The 26,852-nt window shown below is 37.1% G+C and overlaps 1 protein-coding gene across 4 annotated transcripts in view; it reads left to right on the top strand.

Annotated features, from left to right (window-relative positions):
* LOC109055178 (cell adhesion molecule 2-like) overlaps positions 1–26,852 on the top strand; it is a 360,969-nt gene that overhangs the window by 329,037 nt on the left and 5,080 nt on the right. For 3 of the 4 annotated variants that reach the window (XM_042765020.1, XM_042765022.1, XM_042765021.1), the window contains 6 exons: positions 432–569; positions 11,400–11,561; positions 12,257–12,347; positions 13,167–13,345; positions 16,735–16,845; positions 26,221–26,340. In XM_042765020.1, the coding sequence (XP_042620954.1) occupies positions 432–569; positions 11,400–11,561; positions 12,257–12,347; positions 13,167–13,345; positions 16,735–16,845; positions 26,221–26,340 (801 nt within the window). The remainder of the gene's footprint in view (positions 1–431; positions 570–11,399; positions 11,562–12,256; positions 12,348–13,166; positions 13,346–16,734; positions 16,846–26,220; positions 26,341–26,852) is intronic. The other variant, XM_042765023.1, reaches the window with a different exon arrangement.

Here is a 26,852-nt window from a genome sequence, read left to right as displayed (position 1 = left end):
TCCCTATTGATTTTTCTTTGTCTCAGCCCTCTACCTCAGAGAGGAAGCTTCTGACACAGTAATGCATTTGTGGACCACCGAATTTCCTGTGTTCTTGAAATATTTCATAAGGTTGAAATGCTGATTGCTTCTGAATATGGAAACAAACATTTGCTTTGAGTCAAGTCACATGAATCTTGTGTATGTTATAATTTGGGCATTCATGTGTACATAAACCATCAATTAAATACTGGAGAGGGAATGCAACACCACGTACTGTGTGAATGAGCCTTATAACAGATTGACAGCTCAGTTTAAAAATGGATTGCTGTGGATTGTTGGCCAAGGACAGACTCATTTTTAATTATCATACTTTATTTTGAACTCACTAAAGTAGGCCATCTTTCTCTCTTTTTCTTTCTCTTTCTCTCACTTTTTTCCTCAATGTTTAGGTGTGCCTAAGAAACCAGAGATCAATGGACTGACCAAGCCTTTGTTGGAGGGAGATCAAATCACACTGACCTGTGTGACCTCTGGCAGTAAACCTGCAGCTGATGTCCGATGGTTCAAGAATGAGAAGGAGGTCAAAGGTGAGGAAAGTTGATGGAAAACGATTGAACTCACATTAACACTTACAAGACAAATCACAAAAAAGTTAACAGCATGACAGCATGGGAAGAATTCTCGAAGTAGAAATTTGCTCTGCCTTGCGTACAATGTGGATGACATTGAGTGCCTTTGTCGTGCGTTTGCTGCATTTCTAAAAATACAGTGGTTCTAATTAGCAACGAGGTGACATTTCCCACGCTGACTGTTTATTGTGTCTCTGGTGGACGAAACCTTGGGGACAGGCCTTTACAGTGAAACCACAGAGGATGAAGCATGGCTCAATGCTTTTTATGTCTTTGCAATGACTTTGTTTTGCAGGGAATAGCTTGTTTATTTGTAGATTAAATTTAACAGTCATAGTATTCGGCTGGTCTGCCTTAGATGGCCACCAGAGGTCACTGTGTGTTTTGTTTGAGCACTTGTTGTGTTTGTTGGTGCCATGTCCCCGCCTATCTTGTTACCTCATTATTGTTTCAGTTGCTCCACCTGTTTCTCCCTTGTTACCCTCCTCGTTTGTTTCCCTATTTATTCTCCTTGTGTCTGCAGTCCTGTGCTGGTCCGTTGTTTAATGTTATTTGTGAGATGTGTGCTTTTTATACGTATGCTTCCTGTGTGGCATTGCTCTTCCTGTTCCTGGCTTGCCCTGCTGTGTTGTGCCTTGTGCCTGGCTTGCCTGTCTGTTTTCCCCCTCGTGGTAGTTTGTGTTTGCTTTTGTTTTGTTTTTACTATTAATAAAAGCCCATTGTCCTGCAATTGAGTCCTCGCTTCATCCCTCGTTGGAATAATGACATTTAAACATATATTTAATGTACAGGGCAGGAACAACTGTAAAAGGCGCTCTCACAGAACACATTTTTGTATTACACTGCCCTGCTTTTCCATTCTTTTTCTAAGCACTATTTTCCCCCCTAGTGTATATCTGTTTTATTTACTCACCCTATTAAATATTGTACTGGTTGCACTTTTCAATTAATCTGACTCATGAATCAAGAAATCATGAATCGTTCATGAATCAGACATCGTTTCTTCTCTCAAGATAAGCCTTGGAATATAGCATACATTTTTAACAGCCATACTTTATGGTTGTTTTTCTATTATTTTGGCGCTTGATAGTCTGAGTTCTCATTCACTTGAAGAGTGGCCAGAATATTCTTTTAAAAAGTCACCTTTTGTGCTCCACAGAAGAAAATAAAGTCCTGCGGGTTTGGAACAAAATGAAGAAATGTTCATTTTTGGGGGGTGAATTATTCCATTCGTCTACAACCATGAAAGAAAGAAAAGCCTGAGTGGGAAAGTTTAGCCTCTTATCGGTGTCTAGTCAAGGGTTCTTATCATTTTGACTTCGAACCGGGATCCTGATTAGGCTCCTTATCAGATATTATGTCTGCGGTCATTCCCTCTGGTCATTTGATAAACAGACAGAATTTGTGGGCAGGGGAGGATTTTCAGAGCTTATGTCATTTCATTAAGGGATCAGTGATGTTTCAGATGAGAACGGCTTTGTTTAAGGTTCCTTAAAGAAAGTGATACCTGATCTCCTTACACGTGACTCAGGCTCGCTGTAGTCACAGATAAATGATACAATCTTCGTATTCATTAACAATCTTGGTGTTTAGGTTAGGTTGGATGTATTCTTTAATTAACAGTGATTATTTAAGGCAATAAAACAACAGATTTGTATATAAGAAGACATGCATTTAACCTTGATAGTTGTGAAATTTTTAACTGCATTTGTGTTACTTTCTTCACACTACTTGTCAAAATTCTGTTGTTTTCTTTTAATTAACTATGCACGTATTTGATTAATTCAGCTACATTTTTTCTCCAGCCGTCAGGTCAGAGATTAATATGATCATTAACACTGAAATTTTCGCTCCCTCTCTGACTCAGAGACCCCTTGTTTTGTAAGTCTGTGACACAGACGCATTTCATTCATTTCATGCAAGAACAACATTACCTAATGCAAACTTTTGTGAGCAGGTGGTTTGAATGAGAAAGTAGCATGTGGTAAATATATTTAGATGTCACATGTAGCTTTTAGTGTGAACTCAGGAAAGGATTTGCTAAGGTCTTTCTGACTCCCGTCAGTCCACAGTCTCATGAAGCTTGAGGTTTAAGGGCTCTCAGCTGATTGCAAAGTGTCAATCTTAGATATTTTCATCATGAATGTGTCTTGTGATGGATGGATCTAATAAAACAAGAGCACATTTCAAGGATGCATGAAAAAGAGTGGAACCCAAAGGGATGCAACGCACATATATATAAACTCACAGAATGTTTATCATTTAATTAGAACTTTCAATCAATTATTATTGTTGTTTTAGTTATAATATATCTATCTATCTATCTATCTATCTATCTATCTATCTATCTATCTATCTATCTATCTATCTACCTTTTTTTTGTCACTGGCCCATATTTAACCCTCTGGGGTTTGAAGTGTTTTTGGGGCTCTTGAGAGGTTTTGACATGCCCTGACATTTGTGCTTATTGGTGAATGTGTAAATTTTTGTATTCAGCACAAACTGTGCTACAATAATATGTGAGCAAGATTGATGTACATGTTTGCATTTTTTTTTTTTTTTTTTTTTTTGTGGTTAGTAAGTTTTGGGGGGAAAATGTAACTGAAACAGTGAGAGATTGGTAATGTGAGTCACTTTAGCTCTGTTTATTTTGTCGGATTGTCTTGGTTCCATAGCAGAGAGGTGTAAGTAAACAAAAAGATATTGCTTTTCGGCTCTGCTTACTCCAATTGGTCGGCCTGTTGTTTTCCCGTAGAGCTTCTCTCTGTCTGCTTTTGTGTTTGCTGCCTTCCTGTCGCTGTGTTTGTGAGTTGCAACAGCTGTTGTCATCGCTGTTTTCCGCACTTCTCCACCACTGTGTGAGGCTGAACTGCGATAAACGCATTTATTTTGGAAGCCTGGACTGGGAATAGCAGGTGCATTATTGTGGGATCTCTGGGACTGTAGCAACGCTCAGCATGGTATTAAATTTGTGCCGGTCTCCAGGATGCAAGACATCTCACACACACACCAACCCCCCCCCACCCGAGTATGCAGAGCCCAAGACGCTCTGTGTTTGTGTGTGTATGTGTGTGTGAAATTGACAGCTGTAATGGAATCCAATATCAACACCTCTCACATTCTCACATGCCCCTCTTTCTCTCTCACTCTCTCACTCACACTCTTTCTATCTCCAGTTCCTTATTTTCATCATTGGAGTAAAATTGTGCATCTGTTTATTGCATGTTAAACTAACCTGCAAATATTACATAGGCCACATCTTGGCAGCCACCTCTTCCATAGCCCATGTAGTGTGTGCAGTAAAAGTAAAAGTCCTTCTGTAATGCATTTTTCTAATCTAAATTTTGAATTGCAAAGTATATAATCAGTATAACAAGTAAAATTGAAAAAAAAAAAAAAAAAAACATTTTATAATTTTATTTTATATTGTTTATTTATACATATATATATATATATTTTACCATTCTTTTTCTTTTTTTTAAGAAATTAACTTCTATTTAGCAGGATGCATTATATTGATCAATGACAGTGAATACTTTAATATCATTTCAAGACATTTCAAAAAAATGATGTTCTTTTTAACTTTCTTTTCACCAAAGAATCCTGAAAAAAAAAAAGTATCACGGTTTCACTGGTAATATCAAGAAATATTTCATGAACACAAAATCAGCCTAATAAAATGATTTCTGAAGGATCATGTGACCTTGACCTTGAAAATTCAGTTTTGCCATCATAGGAATATATTACATCTGAAATGTGAAAATAGAAAACAGATATTTAAAATTGTAATAATATTTCACAATATTACTGTTTTGACTGGCTGAGAAACATTCTAAGATGTGCAATTATTTTCAGTGAAACACACAGCTAAAGTACTTCCAGGCATCACATCCACGTCACTTCACTAAATGATTTCAGGTATTTCAAAGGTCCTTACAGCCTACAACAGCAAAAGAACCAAAACCCTCAATGACACTGACCAAGCAAATAAATATAGCAAACAACAAGATAAAAACAACTAATTATTTCCATGTTTTTGCCACAAACTTATCTTTTATTATGTACAGGAAGCACATACTCTCTTTCTCCTTCTCTCTCTCCCATACGAACGCACACATACAGTACAGACACACACACACACACACACACACACACACACACACACACTCACTATACTGTATATTAAAAATGTAAACATGCACAGGTATTTAATGTGTGTGCAGGACGGCTTTCTTACCCCTACAGCTTCTTCTTACATCATGTTGAGTGCAATCCATCAATAGTCATTAAAAATGGAATTCTAAAATGCCTCCTGTGTCTTGGCAGAAACATGAATAAAACATGCACCATAACGACATTTTCCATCAGCCTTTCATCTTAAACCTCTGACAGCACTATCTTCCCAAAGTCTCAGAGACTACTTTGAGTTTGCAAATGAACCCATAGGAGAAATGTATTGCTCAGTGGTTGCTCTTCCTAAGTTCAGGAGACTTAGATGAGATTCTCATATAGCTCTCATTTAAGTATCAACAGCATTTCAGATATTTCTCCTAAAATCCTTTGGAGAAATAGAAGTAGTCACAAATGAGACTTGAGAAATATTTGAGATGTTAAAGAGAGCATAAATCTTTTTAAGCATAAATCTAACAAAGTTAGATGAGGTTTTAGTTATGTTTATACCTAAAACAAGACTAAAACCCAATTTGCCCATGGGGTATGAAAAATTAACTGAAGATAAAAGTCTAATCTAATGCAATTTTGCTCTAAAGTAATCTTGTAAGGATGTTTAGATATTATTACTGGAAAAAAAATACTCATTAAGACCTTTATTTTTGCAGCAAGATGATATCAGTATGCTCCTATAGAACTATGGTATGTTTCTCTTTTCCTGCTCCGGGATGATAAGGGTGCATATCCATCCCCAGACCTCCTTGAGGGAGGATAACTCCCCTGAGGAGAACTATGAGAACATGTAACAGATTAGCCGACAGGAAAATCTCCAGAGCAGATGAAAGAGAGAGTGATCGTCGTCCTCTTTTTCCTCCAGGGGTTCTGCTAAAAACTCTTTCTTTCATTCCATTTCGCTTTTTGAATACAAAATGGCAAAGTAAGAGTAATGATAAATTATTTGATGAATTAATCGTATGTACATACAATAAAGCACACAAACAGCTGCAAAGCCATAAACTAATATCCTCTTCTTAAGGCAATACATGTTGGATTCCATGTTGTTTCATTCACTGGTCAATTATGAGATTTTGGACTTTTCATAAGGTTTCATGCTAGTGGAAAGAAAACATCCATAATACATTTTTAATTGTTTATGTTATTGCATCTGTGGATTTCAATTACAGAACATATCTATAAAAAGGTATTTCCCCAAAATGTCCCCCAATGTTCTGAACCAGAACTCTTCACTTACATATTTTTAGTCTATATTATATTTAGTCTATAAGGTTTTCATTGGAGGGTTTGTTCATATATCATTCACCTGATTTTGTAATATTTTGTTCTTAAAGACATGGTGAAAATTAAAGTTAACCATGATTGTAATAGATCAGCAAAATGAAAGATGAAGAATGGCTTTAACCAATGTTCAGATGGAAATGCAAATATGTGTATATATATATTTAGATAATGCCTAATTAGCATATTTAAGCAACATTTCAAAAAGCTTGTAATATGTTTGCAGTTAATGTAATCAATCAGCTGGGAAAGTGTGGTGATTTCTATTAGTTACACTTTTTACCCAGTTCACCTGAGGTGTCTTGATTTAACAACAACATAGCAACACCCTGGCACCCAGCAGAACACCCTAGCGAACAACCACTCAGACGACCTTCAGAAAATGTCAAATCCAACTTTCATAAAACTGAAACTTTCTGCATATTGGTTGTTTGTGTGTGTAAATTAAATGGCTACTCTCTTTGTCTTTGTTTCACAGTGGTGAGTGCCGATATGACCAAGTTACACACAAAACATCTGCTCAGTCCTGGCTGGTTAGAACAAACACCCAGGTGCCTAGATAAAAGCTCAAAGCCGAACAACAGAGAGAAGTTCTTAGTGCTGCTTATGATAGGCAGGGAGACCGACGGCGGCTGCTGAGTCTGAACACACAGCGCTCCTCACTGTTTAAGCTTCCTCTTTCATCCTGGCTGCGGGGGCTGAAAATCAGAGTCCAACTTCACAGCGGCGCACAAGCTGGATGATCTCTAACGTGTGAAGAAAGAGAGGTCATTCAGATGGGAAGTCTGTCTTGTTTTAAGTATTTGATCAACATGACATGTCCTGCATCAAACACTTCAAGATAGGGTGCAGGGTGATTGTTAAGTGATTGTAAACATGTACCAGACTGGAAAATAGATTTAAATGTGGCAGTTGGTCAGTTTTACTTATGGAGATTAGGACTAGGTTCATTACAAGCTCAGAAATGTTGTCAATCTGGCCCTAAAAAAAAAAAAACAGATTACTTTGTGTGGAACTTTTGATTGATTTCTGGCCGGAGCGTTAACTACTGGTCAGGCGTGCGTTTCTTGTACGAACACATAATTTGTTGTTTAACCAGTGTAGTACCATGTATCACTGAAGAGATTAATTTCCTAATCACGACTGTTCCCCAAAACCATAGTAACATGGTCACACCTTCATCATTTGAACCACGTTGGTTCAACAATATAGGAATGTCATTAGTGACTATGTAATAGTCTGGAGTTTCCTTACGCATTTATGCATATGTGCACACTTCAAAAAACAGTACTGTTTGTTAACAGGCTAATGAAATGTAAATAGGGTGTGGCTTTTGACATAATGTGGGTGGAGCTTGTGCCTACAAGTGTGTCTCTGTCACCTGAGGCATAATGACACTGATAAAACGGCTTATCCTGTGAATGTGCAGTTGCGTCCTAGAGGAGATGAAATCATCATACTGTTAGCTGTCAGACAGTGTGAGATTGTGTTTGTGTGTGTACGTGTGTGTTTGTGTGTGTGTGTGTGTGTGTGTGTGTGTGTGTGTGTGTGTGTGTGTGTGTGTGTGTGTGTGTGTGTGTGTGTGTGTCAGAACATGTTTGTTTGTTTGTGCCAGGCTCAGACAATCGCATTTTGTGTTTGTGTGTGTGTGTGTGTTTTTTGACCCTAGTGAAAGAACTGCCAGCAGGGAGACTGTTTGTGTGGATTAGAGAGATAAAATTGCACGGCACCAGAAGGAGCTTTTAGATTGACACCCACACTGACCATTTATGAAAGATATTTGAACAGTGAGCCATGGCGGAGGGCCGTGCAGTAGGAGTAACTGATATTTATAGTGATCCTGGTTGGGGATTGGAGGGTATTTGTTGAAATAATGTTGTCGTTTTATCTGTTCTCATGTCTCTGGGACATTAGGATTAGCGGTAGATAGATGAGATGGGTGTTCAGTCGCTCGCTGCAGAGCTCCACTCACATGTGGAGAAACTCCTGAGTCTCTCACCACATGCAGAAGATTATGCTGCATAAATAAACACAAACTGACAATTTTTGTGAGGAAATTCAAAACCGCTGCCTCGATTTAAGCTCTCGCCATGCAAACATACAACCAACAGTCAACTTCAGTCAAATACACACAAAAATATGCCTCCATTTGCTAGGAATGACCACTGTGTTTAGCCTGAGAGCAGTTTGCGGTGATCGGATAAAGAACACTTTTGCTCTCTCTCCCTCTCTCTCTATCTTTTTCATTCTCTCTTTTTACATCCCTCTTGCGTGCTCGCTAATGGGCTTGCAAAATAGGGTAGAGGTAGCAGGATGAGCTGCACACCTTTGTGCCTCCTGTTGTTCTAAATACCTCCCCTTTAGGTGGAAAACAGCATTTGAATTCAGAACTGCTCACAGCTGAAATGAAATGCTAATCTCACCCCACGTTTTATTCTTTCCTGTTCTCAGCTGCTCTCTGGGCTCGCCATATGTCGTAGCTATCACAGAGTTCCAGGAAAGCATTCCGGTTCCAGAAGGAGCACAGCGCTCAGCCTCAAATCGGAAAATTAACGATATTTCACATTAAATTGAGTCACGTTGAATTGCATCCAACTATGTACGTAATTACATGTGCTGATGTGTGTGTAATGAAGATTAGATACAGTTTTAACGTAGTTGTGTGCATTAAATGAGAGCTTGTGTTTGTGTGAGTGCAATGGTGAGTGTGTTTCTGTGATAATGTTTCTATTACTGGTTTGCCGTCATAAATATTAATGTAAAACATGCTGACCTTAATTTCAATTCTGTCTGCTGGCAAATCTTTCCCCTCTCACCCACTCACTAACTTACTGAGAAGGACAATAGAAGTAGACATGGCCAATGAACCCTCATTATGCTCGTTTTTTTTTTTCTCTCCAGGATGGAAGGATTGTTGAATGAATGGATGAGTATATGAATAAATAGATGATGTAGGTGAATGGGCATAATAGATTAAGGCAATGAATTTAGTAGAAAGCAGATGATGTTTTACTTTTGTTAAGATCCTAAAGTGTTGCATGAATGTGAGGGGGGGTGGCAAAATTCAGGTGAAAAGTCGCATGAGAGAAGGTGTGTGATTGGCTGACTACTCTGTCAGTGCAATAATGGCTGTCTACCATTTTCACAATTGGTCTGTAAATTGGAATGGGTCAAACTGGTGAAAATGGACAAAATAATAACTCTAAACAACTAAACTAAACAACCTAGACCCACTTCAGGTAGGAACTGGAATCTGAGAGTGAGATATTTTTAGCGAACAAGCAGCTCAGGAAAATTAAAGGTGTACGTATGTGCCTGTTATGTTTGCCTGTGAATAAAAATAAAGTGACTATTAATAATAGGTTAAAAAGAAAGAAAGAAAGAAAGAAAGAAAGAAAGAAAGAAAGAAAGATCAGCAGTATCAAATAAGATTTACATATAACATGCAGTTTACTTTTTTTAAACCAATGTAAAAATACTTTGATGTTGTTGGTTCTAATACATAATATTTATAAGAGCCAAATGACATGGAAGTATTTTCACATTGGTTAAAAAAAAAACACTTTTCGTAGGTTTTAGAAAGACAATCATGCCAATAAAGTACTTTAGATTTAATTATACTGATCAAAATAAACTATTATAATATTGTTTGCTTGAGTATAAAATAAATGGTGTCCCATAAGCTTTCAACTAGGAAACCACGTAATTATATATAAAAAATAATAATAATAATAATAACTGGAAGGTAATTTACTAAAAATCCCAAACACAGCAAAGGGACTTTGTCTCCTCATTTCAGAAGACCCCACCTTGCCTCTGAGTATCAACTGTATCATGCGCTGAAGTTGTTCTAAGGAAACTTCTAAAGCATGCTGGGAATCTTCACAGGATGTAACCATGGGGTGGAACAGACTTTCCACTTCCACATCTAATTGCTGAGAGTGTTTGTCTACTCTCAAATTAAAGTTGTCTCACTCTGTTCACAGCCATACAAAGTGTTATTCATCTGAACGCTCTTATGAACAGACTTTAAATCATAAAATGATTTGTATAGGTGAGAACATTGTGGATTTGTATCTTACAGTTGGACCTTAGTCTGAAGGTTTTGGAAGGAGTGAAGTCTTGTGTGATTCTATCTGAATCTAAACCTCAATCAACAAAACATGATTTGCATGGTGCATTAATTTATAAATTTTTTTCCTTTGTGTTTCAGGAACCACACATTTTAAAGATTTTAAAGTAAATAAAGTTATGATGCAAATGAGGTAGTTTATGCATCCTGGTGTATGGAATGTTTTAGGAGAAAAGGTCACTAAAATTTCTTTATCCAAAGATTTGAAAGGTTCAGATTTTAAATATTTATGGAAACTTCTAGAGGTTCCAAATATGATGCGAGTTTAGAACTCTTTTAAAATTTAGTAGAACCATCTCTTTTGTAAAATATGTTGATTCAATGTAAAAAGGTGTTTGATTTTACATTCTCTCTGCTGTTGGATAAAATTAGCTTGTTCTGTTGGCCTTAAATTTGTTTGAACAACTGTTTGACAAAAGTAAAATTGTAAATTATACTCTTAAAGATCCAATAATATCCTTTTGATGAGAAATTGTAGTTTTTGTTAAGCTCATTGAGATGCAGTGGATTAATTGCCTTGGATTTGTGTTTTAAGTGCTACTAGACAGCGGTGTGTGCAGCATAAGCCTATAAATGCAGAATCCATTAACACGTTGAAACAAACAAAACAAAACACAATCTGTTGTTCAACTAATGGAGTTTTCAGAGAGGAGTAAGAGGAGCTGTTGTACTCTGATAAATGTGCAACACTATACATCAACACTAATTCTATAGAAGAAAATGTAGGCTAAATGAATTAACATTCAATCAGAATTTACTTTGTAAACCGATGAAATGAACCTATCATCATTACAAAAAGTAACTCATGCTTCACTTGCCATGAGAATTCAGCTCAGTTAAATGCAAAAACAAAAACTGAATCAACATTTTTGACTTTGAGAGAGTCAGATAAGAGTTCAAGTTTTACTTTTACCAGTTTTATCCAGTTTTGGAAATGAGAAAAGATAGAAGCAGGATTCAAGAGCATTCCAAACACAGTGATGTGCGTCAGTGGGTGAAAATAATGAATGCATCTCAACTCTGTCTTCACACAACTAAAGTTTTCTATTGAAACATAAAGTCTTTAAAAAAGATTGGAGCATCTTTCTGAACCCTTGTGTTTCACAATACTTCAAGTTCTCACTGTAACTTTGACTGTAATGTATGTGAAACTCTGAAACACATGATGCTGTGCTTATTGCCTCTCTCAGGTGCCAAAGAGGTGAATGCCAGTGGCAAGACTTTCACAGTGAAGAGTTCCCTTCAGCTCCTGGTGAACCGGCATGATGACGGTGTGGCCTACACTTGTAGAGTGGACCATGTGTCCCTAACTGCCACCCACGAAGAGACCACACAGGTCTTGGAGGTCCACTGTGAGTACAGCTGGGTCCTGACTCAAACCAATATCCCATGATGGTTAAAATCATAAACCTAAATCCACAAATGTGAGAAACACTTTTTAAACTTTTTAATTTTGAAAATCTTTCATTCGTTTTACCAACCAACCAATCAATTGCTGGCTTAAGACATGGACAGCTCTGTTCCCCATCATTAGAATATGGGGAAAAAAATTATTGTACTGACCACACTGTAAAAAAATCAAACAATCAATCTGAATTTTTGTCTTGCCTTCCAGTGCAAATGTGTAAAAAATCTTAAATCAGGATGCATTTACTTGTGAAGCAAAATGGCCTAAAGATAAGAAGTCTGAGAACAATAAGAAAGTGATCAAAATGAAGCTAAAATCTAGACTAAAGACACAAAACACATCATTTTGTTTTCACTGGGTTTTCAATGACTTATTAAAGTTACTATAAAAAGTAATTTTGGCAACTTTTAAATCCTGAAATATGGTGTTTTGATGCAAAGATTATGCAATAATTACAGACAAAAATCATTAGAGTTTCTCTTTGAAGTGTTGACATTTAATCAATCTACTGAGATGCAGTGGAGCACTTGGGCCTGAGCAACACGTCACATCATTTATCTTTTGATCTCCGTGGAGTGTCATTCCTCCACTTGGATGCTGCTGTCTGAAACAATATTTCTTTGTGTGTCTCTGTCAAAGATGCTCCCTATGTAGAGATCAAACACTCCATACCAGCCCCACTGGAGGGGCAGTACCTCAAACTGGAATGTGTACCCCATGGAAACCCCTCGTAAGCATTCACAATTTATCAGCATCTTGTTGAATTATAATGTTTGCAAAGAGCTTTGGGAAGAATGCGTTGCATATCTACCGCACCAAGGAGAAATTGCCCTGTGTGCAGGCTTGCGGCTAGCAGCTTATAACCACATGCTTGCAGTAATGTGGTGACTCATAAACGTGATTCTGTTGAAATTAAACAGCTATGAATATATAACCATAAATTCACACGGAAAACAACATTAAGAAGCTCTTATAGCCGCTGGTACAACTGAAGCTAAGGCCAGTGTGTTCTAATATTCCCAAAGAAAAAGGCGGACAAATCTTTGATAAACTTTACTTTGATAAATCTTTTGATCCAAATTGCTTAGTTTAGAGCTAAAGTTGAAAACTTTAAAACTAAAAAAGAATTTTGCATTCTCAAAGCCTTTGCTGTAATTTTGTGGTGTTGTCTTTCCAATGATTTTAGCATTAAAGGGGTCATATCATAAGGAATCCAATGTTCCTTGATCTTTAGAGTGTACAGAAACTCAGTCTACCCAGTCACAGTGATGTACTGTAATGATGACGAAGCAAAGCCAAGGCTGCCAAAGCTTGTGTTGTTCCTGGCTGTGTGTTGCACCGACAACTCTGCATATCCTTGTGCTAAATCTGCCAAAGATTATTACTGAAGAATGGGATATTACAAAAAACTAAACTAAATAATAAAAAAATAAAAAATAAACCTAATTATTATACAATTTTGTGATATGACCTTTTAACGCATGTTCCATCATGGAAAAGAAACTGAATTTTGTTTTAAATTAGAAGTTAAAAATCAATGTTTCATTAGGCCAGACCCAGTGCTCTGGACTAAAGACGGAGGAGAGCTGCCAGACCTGGACCGGGTGATTGTCGAAGGAAGAGAGCTCACCTTTATGTCACTGAACAAAACAGATAACGGCACCTACCGCTGTGAAGCTACCAATCACCTCGGCACCAGCCAAGCTGAATATAAGCTGGTTGTTAAAGGTGAGTGACAGACAGATTGCATTAACCTGTCTGTTAAAGCTAACACAGCTCTTGCTGCTGATTTGGAAAGCATCTGCATTGCTAATTAAACCTACGTTTTCACCCTGCTTATGAATGACATTTTATTTTAACACCTTTGAAAGATGAAATGCCTTGAAATGATTGCTGGCCTGGAAGATCAAAAAATATTTAGCTTAAAAAAATTAATAAATTAATGGAAATCCTTTACTCACCTTCATGTTTTTCCAAAATAGTATGACTTGCAAATCACAAAATAAAATATTTTCAACAATGAAAGAATTCTGACAGACTGAAAAATTCCTTTAATTTAGTGACAGTTTTACAAAGACATATAATCACCTCTGCATCATAAATCTTGCACAAACAATGTGTAAATATGCAGCGACCCACTTTTCTCTGTCCTTCTCTGACTTCAATTAAGAGAATGAGTTTCACACACTTAGCATAACAGCAAAGCATAATTACACCCTGAGGGTCAGAGGCTACACTGCGACCACATCTGCCATCTCTTTCATCAGAGGCAGCTGTGCTGATATGCTCACAGGCTAAGAATGGATACCACTGTGTGCATCAAGCGGAAGAGTCTCTCCAGACCCCCAGCTTGTGCCTCTGCCTTCTTGACACCAAACCCCTCCAGGCTGGAAAATCATTCCTCCAACTCTATGTTCGAGAAGTTTCTTTTTTCTCCTTCTGTCTCGGCTTTTGTATCCTCCCACAGGGCGTCTTAAGAAGATTTAATTAGCCTTTATGGTGCAGTGTAGGGGTCCAGCCAGTGGCTCATTGAAATGTCAGGACGCTATAACAACAAGGAGAACCAAAGCTCTTAATAATGTTGATACTATAAAACTGACACCTTCTCTGTAGGAATAAAAACCTAATTGGGTGTCACAAATATAAAGCACCATGTCTGAATTCATTACTGTTTTTAAATGGCAAAACATGATGCCGTCCTTCCAACAGTGATTAGCACAAAACCTGGAGCAATATAATGGTCACTGTCCTTCATCAGATCACTTACCTTGTTTCGTGCCAATTGAAAACACAATATCGCCTGTTCAATATGCAGCCGATCGCTTTGTATTCTAGGCAGAGGGCTGCCATGTCAGTGGGGTACTTGTGTGAGAAATATAATCAATATTATTATTCAAATCTCACCCTTAATTAAAATTGGGCCATGACATTTAAATAAGATATTAAAGCAGGCCAATAGTATCTAGATTGTTTGAACACTTTAATAAATCTCTATATCCCCCCAACTAAAAAAAAAAAAAAAAAAAAAAATCAAGAACCAAAATTTAATGATCTGCTAGTTCCATAAGCTACACTTTTAAAATGATCACAATTTCTGTTATATAGTTAGGGGTTAAAACTGTGATTTTCTACAACACCAGTTCATCAAACAGAAAAATAATAAATGTTTTTAAAAGTTTTCCAAACACCTCCGCCGTCTACCATTGGTTGGTCAAAACAATAGCAGGCTCACTCTATTGGTTGAGTTAGTGTTGCTATGCTGGGCTGACCACATGATCAAAATGAAAAAATGGCTTATTTGTAATAATAATAATACTTTTTATTTAGTCTAGTGCCTTTAAAAGGGTACTTTCTCAAAGCACTTTACAACACAAGCAAACAAAACAATCCAAATTAAAACATAAAAATACAGAATGACAATCAGTTAAAAGCAAGACGGAAATAAAACGATGAGATTTAAAAATACCTAATGAATTTGCTTCTCTGATGTTAGCCAGGAGAGAATTCCATAATTTGGGGGCATAAGATGAAAATGTCCGATCACCCCCAGAACACAGCCATGTTTTAGGAATGACTAAAAGACCACTCTTGAGAAGATCGCAAATTGCGGCTAGGTGTACAAGGAATTAAAAGCTCAGCCAATGAGCAGCCAGACCATGCAGTGACTGGTATGTTAACATAAGAACTTTAAAATCAAAAATTTACATCCAAAACGTTACTCAAACTCTTCTGCCATACAGAGAATTGCTTACAACATGGTTTGGCATGACTCATATTTTCCTCTGAGGATTAAAAAATCTAGCCATTTATCAGCTGCTGTTTATGAATGTCGGCTCATGGAACCTGTGGTCTGTCTAATTTCTAGTTAGCCAGAGCTGGTAGCTGCTGTGCAATTTTGAGCTATCAGTTGGATTACTTTGCTTGTCTGCTTGAGTCCATTAGTACGAAGGCAGACTGGTGATTTAGCTTATCAACTTGAGCCCAACTCTCCTCTTGTGTCCTTATCATTGCGCTAAACATGCTCTATGCATGCAAAGGGCTGCCAGCATTACACTGATTGTCAAACCAAAATCAATTTCAAGAGGCTTGAATGATACCTGCTGTTTTTAAAAGCATAAATCACTCAATTTAAACTGCACCTTGAAATTGTGTGAGATTAAAATAGATTAGTGTGAACTTTGCTTTTTAGCTTGCCCCCCTTTACAATGAAACAGTATTCAGAGGTGTTAATGTTTTTTCACTATCCACATAAATTTATGGAATACATAACATACAGGTTGAACAATAAATAATCATTATCCGCTACAATTTTCTGTCACGCTCTATGTAATAATCAAGTACAATCCAATCACACTGGAGACCTGATACAAGCGAAAATTAATAATAAATACAATTTAAAACAATACTTTTTTTTATTATTTCCTTTATTGTGTAACAATTAGCATTAAAGCTAGCAGTGGAGTATTTATCACCACTTTCCTAAATTAATTTCACCCTTCTAGTAAGGGTTGGCTACTGTCCACATACTATATATAAAAAATAAAAAAAACATGTTAATGGCTTTACTTTTACAGGAAAACACCAGCAGAGTAGCATCTGCTCTTTTACATTTTTTTAAAGATGCACTAATACTAAGCTCTAAAGTGCCCTGTTTTGCTCTGAACGAAAGGCTTGTTATGGTGATTGTTCTTCACATTTTGTCCAGCATGTCAGCTGTGCAGACTGCTTTTTATAGTTCGTCAAATATTGATGCTTTTCTCCCTGTATGCGGCTTGTTTTTTCCTACCGTTTTGTGAGCAAAACTGTCACTTTACTATGTTTGATGTATTATACACAATCCAAACCCATTATCAGTAAACATCATAAAGAAAGACATACATTTCTGGAATGTCAAGTGTTCTGTGCATGCTGTTTATTTCAATAATTAATTCATGTGTGCATTGTTAAATTAAACCCATTCAGTTCGTATTTGCATTCTGTTCGCATGACAACTATTGTGTTTCATTTGTTCCATTGTTATACAAATGTTTTCTTCCACTTTTCATTGTTGTTTTGTCTTTTATCCGTCCTTTTTTGTTTACATGTTTGTGGTCATTGTTGTTTGTCACGTACAACAGATGCCCCCACCACATCGTCACCATCCACAGCTTCCCCTGCACCCACCCTCCCAGACAATACAGGTCCCTTAGACTCCAAGGATCTCAATTCTGCTGTCACCGGTAACAGAGGTACTGTACAACCCCACTGCCCTTCCTCCTTTTCCTTCTCATCTCCCTCACATACTTCCCTCTCCATCCCTATATTTGTCTTTCTTTTCCCCAAGCGAGTTTCCTCTGACTGAAGTCTGCAGCTCCAAGGACATCTGGAGTGTTTTTGTTCCCAAAAGTCACTCTGCAACTTTGCATGTCCTCGTTTAGTTCCTATCTCTTCCTTCCACCATCCACTTGTTCTATGATTTCTAGCCCTTGCTGTGTCTTTATCTTCCATCAGCCCCTCTTATTAAAGGTATAAATAAAAAATAAATAAATAATTTCAATCCTGTATGCCACTAATTTTTCCGTGGAACACAAAAGGATAAATTAAGAATAAGTTTTATACACTGAAGAAAAAGTTTCACAAATACAAAGAAATGGCATGTAATTAAATTAAAAATTTTAAAGTAGAAACTAAACTAGTATTTTCTTGTAAAACATACCCTAATCATCTTTGATTTTGTTTTTTCATTTTTTACAAAATTTCCCCTCCGTTGACGCTCTTAAATATTTTGACTCAAAAAATTGCACATCCAAGCCAGGTTTCACATCAAGTCACACAAAAAACCACTGGTTCCTGCATGTCACACATCATAACATCAAACAGCATATGGGTTTGGAACAAGTTTTAAGGATCAGCAAATGACAATCTGTATTAGATTCCACTTTGTTCCCCTTAACTATCCTCTGTCCTGGAGTTTGTGCATCTTGAGAGGGTCTGAACAACAGTCTCCATCAGTTAAGTACCTAAACACCAAGCCTCTGTACTATGTGACATAAGTGTTCTTTAGATCCTTGCAGTGAACGTCCAGTCTCAGTTGTATCAGGGTCAGTTTTGTTTCTTGTTTATGAATGCTTCTTCTAAATATAGCCAGTGTGATTTATAAGGTGTATCTATTTTTTTATTTTTTTTTTTGCGATCTCCCCATAAGGTTGTTTGAATGTCTACATATTTTTGTGCTACTTGTGAGGGGTGCAGCCCTGTTGGTGCAACTTTGAGTTAAGTTTGTAAGCTAAAACAAAAAGGCAGTGCTTGTGTGCATGGTATCCTCACGGTTCCATTCTTCAAAGTGGCTTACTTGGTTCAATTTGAGGATAACTTGCACTAAACATGGGATTTTGTGGTCTTTGATACAAGATTAAAGTTTATCCGGCATCAGTATGTTCCTATTCCTGAAGATATCCCAGTTTTGTGCCAGGTTATGCTGAAATTATCCTTTAAAACCAGAATCAACCAGAATGGAATCAGCAACTTGTGAAGAAATACCGCACATATTCCCTCCGTCGAAAAGGATTTCTCTCCAAGCTTGTAATGCTCATCGTCTGCGGTGTTAACAGATCTTATTTCTCTAAATGCATTAGCAGCTCATTCTCCTGCCCACGATCAATGGGGGGCGTACCAACGGCGAATTTCTGGCCTCATCATTCTGCCAGGCTTAATGGGAATAATAACTCTTCCTCAAAGAAACACGGGGCCCAGGCGATGCCATCAGTCCGTCTCCCGTCCCTGTTAAATCTGCCAAATGTGCTTTTATGGCTTGCAAATTAGCTGTGACCTTATAAAGCTGAAAGTTTGAATAAAGTACCAGGGATGGTGAGAATTTAAAATATTTACAGCTCACTTTTCATAATCAGCATGAAACCGCCCTGCTGTAGTCCCCTGCGCCGTTATTGTCCCATGGAGACACTTTTACAGGGATAATGATTGGTCATGCCTTTTGTCTTTAGACGGGGAGAGGAAAGTGCAGAAATTTATCTGTTTTAGGGAGGGTTCTTGGTTCATTGGCCAAGGCCAGAAATGAAAGGGAGGACAACAAAGCTTTGCAAAATTATTATAAAACTTTTTAAACTTGTCCAGCGTCTGCCAAGAATTACCCGGCTTAATTGGATTTAACTCCAGGACATAAACAGAGAAGGGGCTATCGTGGAAGTACTGAGGTTTTTGAAGCTTTGAAATATGTTGGCTTGAAAAAAAAAAAAAAAAAAAATTATTTTGAATTATTTCCTATTATTTCCGCTGTAGGTCACTGTGGAATCCTCGAAGACCCTTTGTCAAAAGAGACACGTTATACATGACTGGAGACTACTACCCTCCTGCAAGGAGTCTCACAGTGCGGAGTGGAACATATGTTTCTTGAAGCGTTGACCAGAAACCCAGCAATTAATCAACATGGCCACGCCACAGGAGCATAATAGGCAGACGCGGGCCTGTCAGTTGTGGCCTGGATATGGCTTTGTGCATGGGCTGTAATTCTAGTAAGAAGCAAGCAAATGAGCAATCCTCAGAGAGTCATTTGGATGTTCCAACACTTTGTTCCTGGTTTGCAAGCAGTGTGTGCCACCTTGGAAAGCTTTGTTCAGCCAATTTCTTGCTTTACGAGAAGTCTAGTGCCACGTTTGAGTTTCTTGAGTTATTTCTTCAAGTTGCATGAATGCTTGTAGCTGTGCATGTGTCAATCACAAGGCAATTCTGCATGATTAAAATGAGAAAGTAGCCATGATGATTTTTTTTTATAAACTGCACATTCATGTTCCAGTAAAAATGATAGTCTTTTAATTTTTGAAAAGATGATTCAACTTAGACCTAAAACCCTTTAAGAGAATTAGGAAAAAACTTTTAAAATTAATTTCATATTGTTCCTTAAAGCATTTGACATTTGTTACTGTTGTGAAAGAGATAGAAAGAATTGCATTTTTGTTGGTTATCAAAAGAGTACATAAGCGTGTCATTTTATGATTGTAATTGATGGAGGGAAATTGCAGCATTTTGAAAAGGTTTTTCCTAACAAAATAAAAATAGATTAAGAACAAGAAAATTAGCAAAATTGCCCATATTTAAAATTTATGAGTTCAGTTTGGCTACATTTTGTCTTAAATTTGAAAGAAATTTGCCAATTATCCTGAAATATATGCTCATGTTTAACATGTCCTGCATAATTAGTTAGCATAGTGAAATACATTTTGTGATTGGTCAGTTATGTGTGACGGCAAAGCGTAAAGGCACAAAGCACACCTAGGGGTTTTAGGAATAATGTGAAATGTGGGGGTACTCATTATAAACCTTATCAGCTTGATTCATGAATATTAATTAGGTGACTTATCGTTTGTCCGGTTTGTCCTTGCTAAATAGCTGGTAAGTGACCTCTTAACCATAGTAAATGACCGCTTACACAGAGCCTTCTGCTTGGTCTAAAAGTCTTCTAAACTGCAGGCTACTGCAATTTTCTCTTTCTTGGCACAGCAGCAAAGCGCTTAAAATGTAATCATTATCTCCCAAAAAAAGCAGAGGGGAAACACTTTAAAATATCTAAAAGTGATATAATATTTGCAGTGCCCCTGGGCACAGTCCATCTCTGAAATTTTTACCAACATTACTTATCCTGTATGAATTAACGATAAGCATTACAGTTACTTTAGAGACATATATCCAGAAAACTAATTCCGAATAGGGTTTTAGAAGCACAGAAAGAGAATTTTCTTCTTGGAAATCATTCATCCTCCTGCTTATTCTCAATAGAAGGATTAAAATGATTTTGAACCTCATATCAATGAACATCTCAGAATTATTGATTTGAACTCCAAGAAAGGTGTGTTCCAGAATGAAAAAGCATTTCCTCGGAGGGTCTGCCAGAGGACACCAGCAGAAGCCGGCTCTGTGTAAATGCATAAGTCAAAGTTTCAGCTGCCGTGTCCCTGGAGGGTCAGTTAAATATTGAGAAAGGAGTCCTGAGCGCCCTCCTCTCTCTCCTTTCTGAAAATGACACAACACAGGAGGAATTAAAATGTAATGCAAAGGTCTTTTTCCTCAGTCACGCAGCAAGGTTATTGATGATCTGTCACATTAAGTCATGTCGAGGGAAGACTTATGGTAACAATTTAAAATATAACAGAAAAGGGAAAAAGAAAAAATCATTAAACTCTGCTACCGAATATGAATTACGAATAAGACTCTCTTCATTCATTTTGCTTCCGTGGAAAGGAGACACTTTAAGTAATCCTCTGGAAGCCTTGAGCTGCTTTAATTTGCTGAAATGAACACTCGCCATTTCCCAGCATTCACTGCTGATCGAGTTTGAAGCACGGTGGCCTAATTATGAATGTTACCGTGTAACATCTCCAAATCATTCAGTAACTTGCCTGCTCATGCCTCTCAGTGGAGAAAACCTGTGTTTGTTTTCTTTTTTCACCCTATTTGGGTTCAATCATTCTGTCTCTCTCCAGACACACTTTTTTTTAACCACAATTAGAAGCTATAATTTGTTTTGAAAATCTAATTAAACTGTGCTGACCAACTCAGCGGCCCGCCTTTGCCCCCGTTTGACTTTAGATCAAGTCTCAAGAGCATCCTGGTATGTAAATCAGCCCTCTAAAGACTCACGGGTCATTTAAGAGGTTGCTGTTCTGGGCAAAGACCGACAAGGAGCATTTAGCTATTTTCTCTTTTCAGCATGGATGGAGAGTGGATGGAATGGTTGATTTGGATGTTTAATGTTTATTTCCTAGATTTGGCCCCCATGAGGGCCACACAACTCAAATATAACAGACTCTTTTTCTTCCTGGTAACAGTTTCCCATTAGACACAACTGTCAAATGCTCTTTCTCAGCAGAAAATGGGGAATAATTGACTTTTTTTAAACAGTGCATTAAGCCAATATTTATCTTTATTTATAGAGTATATTTACAGAGTCCTAGAGACATCTAATATTATTTAATTGGCTGGCTTTTACTGCTGCCGGAGTCTGCACATGCAGAAAGAAAACAAGAACTATAGGATCTTCAAGTCTTGAGGCAGAATATTCATATGCCTTCCGAGACAGAATTGACACTATAATGTGCATTAACTGGGAAATCAGCCAAAGCTATGCTTTTAGATTGTTTAAGAGCCTGTAAAATACTCATAAAATACTTGTAGGATGTTTTATTAACCTTCTTTGGGCTTGCGGATCCTAAGAAGGTCTATAATACTTAGAGAAAACCATTGTCAGCATTCCCATTCATCTTAATGGCAGTTTCTCATTTTCATATGCAGTATGGAACGTTTACCCTAAGATGTGTCTGCATTGATTCTCTGTTTCTGAGAGAACATGTGCAAACTTCCAAATTTAGTTTTATTTTAGATCCCATTTTTAATAGAAACTTTTATATATTCAAAAGTGAAGTGTGTAATTTCTGTGCCAGTGGTGTCACCAAATGGATGTGATTTTTTTTTTTTAATGTTACTCTGCCATTGGTTATTTAAACAGATAGTCCCACCCAAAACTCACACCACTGGTTGACCTAATGTACCTATATATGGCTTATTTATAGTCATCATTGCAGACTTACATTTAAAGTTTGCATCTAAAATATTAAAATATATTATTAAAATAAGTAAACCTTATTCTAAGACATAAATGTGTAAATAACCCTTTTAAATATGGAGGTTTGCAGATGTTCTCAGACACAGAGGACTAATGTTGATGTATCTCATGGTTAACAGCTTAAAATCCATCAGACTTTTTAATCAAGTCTAATGAGCTCACACTTAAACTCATAATTTGGTTAATAAGGCTATCTTTCCATTCCACTGCATTTTACAATTTATGCATAATTTGGTTTGCTTCTGGTTGATTGTGGTGGAACATTTGAATCCAAGAGTCAGAGCAAATCATGCATACAGCTATCAAATCATAAATGCCATTGAATAGCTTGTGCTGGGTTTTCATATTAGCTGATTTATTGGAAGGTTTCAATTGAATTTGCCTTCCCCATAGAGGGCGGTGTTTTGAAATGTTACAATTCTTTCGGTGCACCTTTCAATTTGGAAGCACATCAGCAGTCACCCTGTAAATGTTAATTTCCAGTGTTCGATTGTACCATGAAGGTGAAGCTTTCCAGTTCAACACTTTCTCTGTCACTGTCCTTCAATAGCTCACCGATGTAAAGAAGATCACCGAAGCGTTGACGTTCGCTTTCCTACATCCATTTACACTCAGCCCACGCTCACTGTCTCCCTTTAAGGCATTTATACAAATATCTCAGAGATTACCGTAAAAATAATCTCCCAGACAGCATGTGCCAGTCTCCTGAATTAGCATGTGGAGTTAATGGTAACGCTCACCTTGAAATGTCATCCAGACAAGAGCGCAACACGGCCGCCCCTGCTGCTCCTGCCCCCCGAGGCCTGTTCGTAACCCCTGCCTTGTGGATTTGTTAAAAGAGTGCTTCCTGCATGTTTCTCCTCTGAAACTGTTTCCTTTAAGAATTCATGTGACTGCTTGGGTTTGCGCGTGCTTGCTGCTGTGACTGTTTCTAATGTTGTTTTTGTGGTTTTGTTTTGAGAGTCTCTTCTCAAATGCGCCGCAGCCGAGTTTATATCCCACACCATCAGAGCGGTGAGTTTCACTGCTGATAATTTGTTACATTTGCCAGAGCCACACAACGCAGGGGCCAGGGGAAGAAATTATGAATATTAAAATAGGAATGTGCGTGTGGTGCTTCAATATTAAATCATAAGGGAAGGACTGTTGCAGGACTTATTAAAAGATAATGTGTGCTTGGGGATAGGAAACATTTCACTTCTCTGCTGGTGGATCCCGCTGTTAAGTCCATTGCGTGTCTAAGGACAAATGCTCTGATGAGTTAAGCCTGTGTGCGGTGCACAAGGACAGAAAATGAGGGGCTAAGAAAGAGGACAAGTAAGCCAAGTGCAGGGTGCAAATTGCAAAGGGTTTGTGGAGGAAGTTAAAGCCTGAACTCTACCGGAAGGAAGTCAAAGCAAATGAGTGGGTAAGGTGGAGGGTGCAAATTGCAAAGGGTTTGTGTGTGTGTGTGTATGTGTATGTGTGTGTGTGTGTGTATATATATATATATATATATATATATATATATATATATATATATATATATATATATATATATATATATATATATTAGGGCTGTCAAATGATTAATCACGATTAATCACATCCAAAATAAAAGTTTTGTTTACATAATATATGTGTGTATACTGTGTATATTTATTATGTATATATAAATACACACACATGCATGTATATATTTAAGAAGAAATATGTTATGTTTATATATTAAATATATTTATATATAATATAAAATATAAGAATATAAATATATAAATGTATATACATGTAAATATTTTCTAAATATATAATTTATGTGTGTGTATTTATATATACATAATAAATATACCCTGTACACATACATATATTATGTAAACAAAACTTTTATTTTGGATGTGATTAATCGTGATTAATTATTTGACAGCCCTAATATATATATATATATATATATATATATATATATATATTCTACCGGAAGGAAGTCAAAGCAAGTTGCATGATTATTGCAGGAAAAAACGTGGCGTTTGTTTAACATTAGACTTTTTAATTTGTGACATTTCCCTCTTTTTCATTTATCACTTTATTATAATATATTTTATTACAAGTATATCTAAAGACAATACGGGTTGCATAAGACCTCCACGGACCTCAAAAAGTTAAAAAAAGACTTATAAAAGTCCTATAAAAGTTGACTAATGAAATTAATTATGGAACTCCTTCTCTAACTGTAGAAATTATCCTTAATATAGTTAGAGATTACCAGGCCTCTCACAGTGTCAGTGGACTCACCCTAGGATGGCACTCAGCACAGCAACCCCACTGTGTGTTGATAAAAATAGAGTGAGGACAGAGAAGGGCTAATTATCACAACACTGAGGGATGTACTTGAGATTCACAGTCTAATGATCAGGGACAAAAGTGTCTGAACACAGTACTAATATTTCGAATGGCAGTGCCAAGAATTTGTTTTGTTACTTTTCCTAGTTAGACATTAGGGAGAACTAGAGTTCGGTGTGAAAACTCTGCCATTTTGGTTGAAGCGGCGTAAAGGCGAGGCTGTTTGATAGCCAGACTAAAGTAACACGCACCTACAGTGGTGATACTTTTTGGGACTTTAGTTTGATTTACTGATGTCATAAAAATTGAAAGAGTTTTATACCACAGCCTTTCACCGTTGGAAATTCAGAAACATATGCCTGTCAGATACAAGTAGCCATTCCACATTTCATATTTTAGTGAGCTGCTCAAAGGGTGATATAGAGATCTGCACATTTTTTTTTGATTTTATATTGTGATTGATTGTCACAGGGAAGTCAGATGTAGCTTGTAGGTTTTATACTCCTCCTGTAAACACAACAAAGAGAAGAAATGCTATTATTGAGAGAGAAAAAAACAGCGAGTCTATGAGATGTCAATCAGAGGGATAAAGCCAGCATGCCCAGCTGATGTTGTTCCGAGGTGGGATTCTCCATTACTGAAATGAGAGCTGATGGACTGTTTGAATGCCTCTCTGGCCCTGAGTTTATCCCGGCTTTGTGCGGCTGATACAGTAATTGCAGGCAGTGATTAGGAAGCTCCCGCAGCACAAAGCACAGCCCGGATTAAACGCACACACTGTGGCAGATGCAACGCATGCTGTCAATTATAATATACCACTCCAAATGGCACTAAGCAGTGACATGATAAAGAACATCAGCACAGAGAGAGAAAGGAGACGAGCCCATCTTATAAATTAACAATACGCTCAAGAGCATTGTCTGGTCGGGGATGAAATGAAGATCCCCTCAAGTTGAATAGAAGGTCTTGTCTTCAATAAGTGCCTTGGTCCAAAACTCAAGAGCTTTATTCTACTCTGTACACTCTTAAAAGTAAAGGTTCTTTATTGGTATCTATGGTTCCATAAAGAACTTTTAGCATCCATGGATCCTTTCCATTCAAAATAGTGAGAAAACAATGGGAAAATGTTCTTTTAAGAACTGTTCACTGAAAGTTTCTTTGGGCATCCAAAAAATTGTTCTTTTATGGCATCGCCCTTTTGAAACCTGTATTTTTAACAGAGTATGGATAACCAGACACCTGATCAATATATGCATGTTGAACATTACATCTCAAAACCACTGGCTTTAGTATAAGTACACCTTCCTCAGCAGGTTCTGGAAGGACATTTTTCTAGGAAATTTGGGACCCTTCTGAAACAACTTTTGACCATAGTGTATGTTTGTTGGTTACAAGCAGCTTGTACGGAGTGTTTGTTTTAGTGCATGTCTTCTTCTTTACTTTCATTCTAGGCATGCATAGATCCCTGTCAGACCACCATATGGCTCGACCTGTCACTTCAGACAGACTTTAAACTCCCTGACCAGCCCTAACTGCAGTTGAGCAGACAGGAGAGGGCTAAAGCTTTAGTCCAAACTATTTGTTGTCAACCTTCTGATGTTTTGGAATGTAAAAGTATGATAAAATGAGAAAGGTTACCAACTATGCTTTTTCATCCTCTTTCTCTCTCTTACAGATCCTAATGCCCTGCCAGGCCCGCCAGACCACGCTCTGATCGGTGGAATTGTTGCTGTCGTCGTTTTCGCCACTTTGTGCTTAATTATTGTATTAGGACGCTACCTGGCACGGCATAAAGGTGAGATTTTCATTAACTTTCTGTAAAATATAGATACAGTAATACTCAAAAATACATCAATATCTATAGTGGGCTTCACAACAGTATTTTGAATAATTTCAAACAAAAGAATGTTTTGTAAAATGAATGAAATGCTGCAGTCATCAAAGCAAAATAAGGGCACAAAAATGTTGAGACTTATAAAGTTTGTATAATAAGTATTGTATAATAAAAAAATAATAGAAGAATCAATAAACATTTTATATACATTAGATATTGCAATTATATATACTGGAATATTAGAATATCAGCATATTAGAATGATTTCTGAAGGGTCATGTGACACTGAATACTGGAGTAATTGCTGCTGAAAATTCAGCTTTGCCATCACAGGAATAATTGCATCTTAAAATATATTAATACAGAACAGTTAGTTTAACAGTTAGTTTTATTTTAATAATAATAATTGTAATACAATAATATTTAACTATAATTAATAATAACACTGTTGTTGTTTTTACTGGTGAACATAC

Source organism: Cyprinus carpio, chromosome A10 (genome assembly GCF_018340385.1).
Source record: "Cyprinus carpio isolate SPL01 chromosome A10, ASM1834038v1, whole genome shotgun sequence".
NCBI lineage: Eukaryota > Metazoa > Chordata > Actinopteri > Cypriniformes > Cyprinidae > Cyprinus > Cyprinus carpio.
This window is presented reverse-complemented; position numbering and strand designations above follow the sequence as displayed.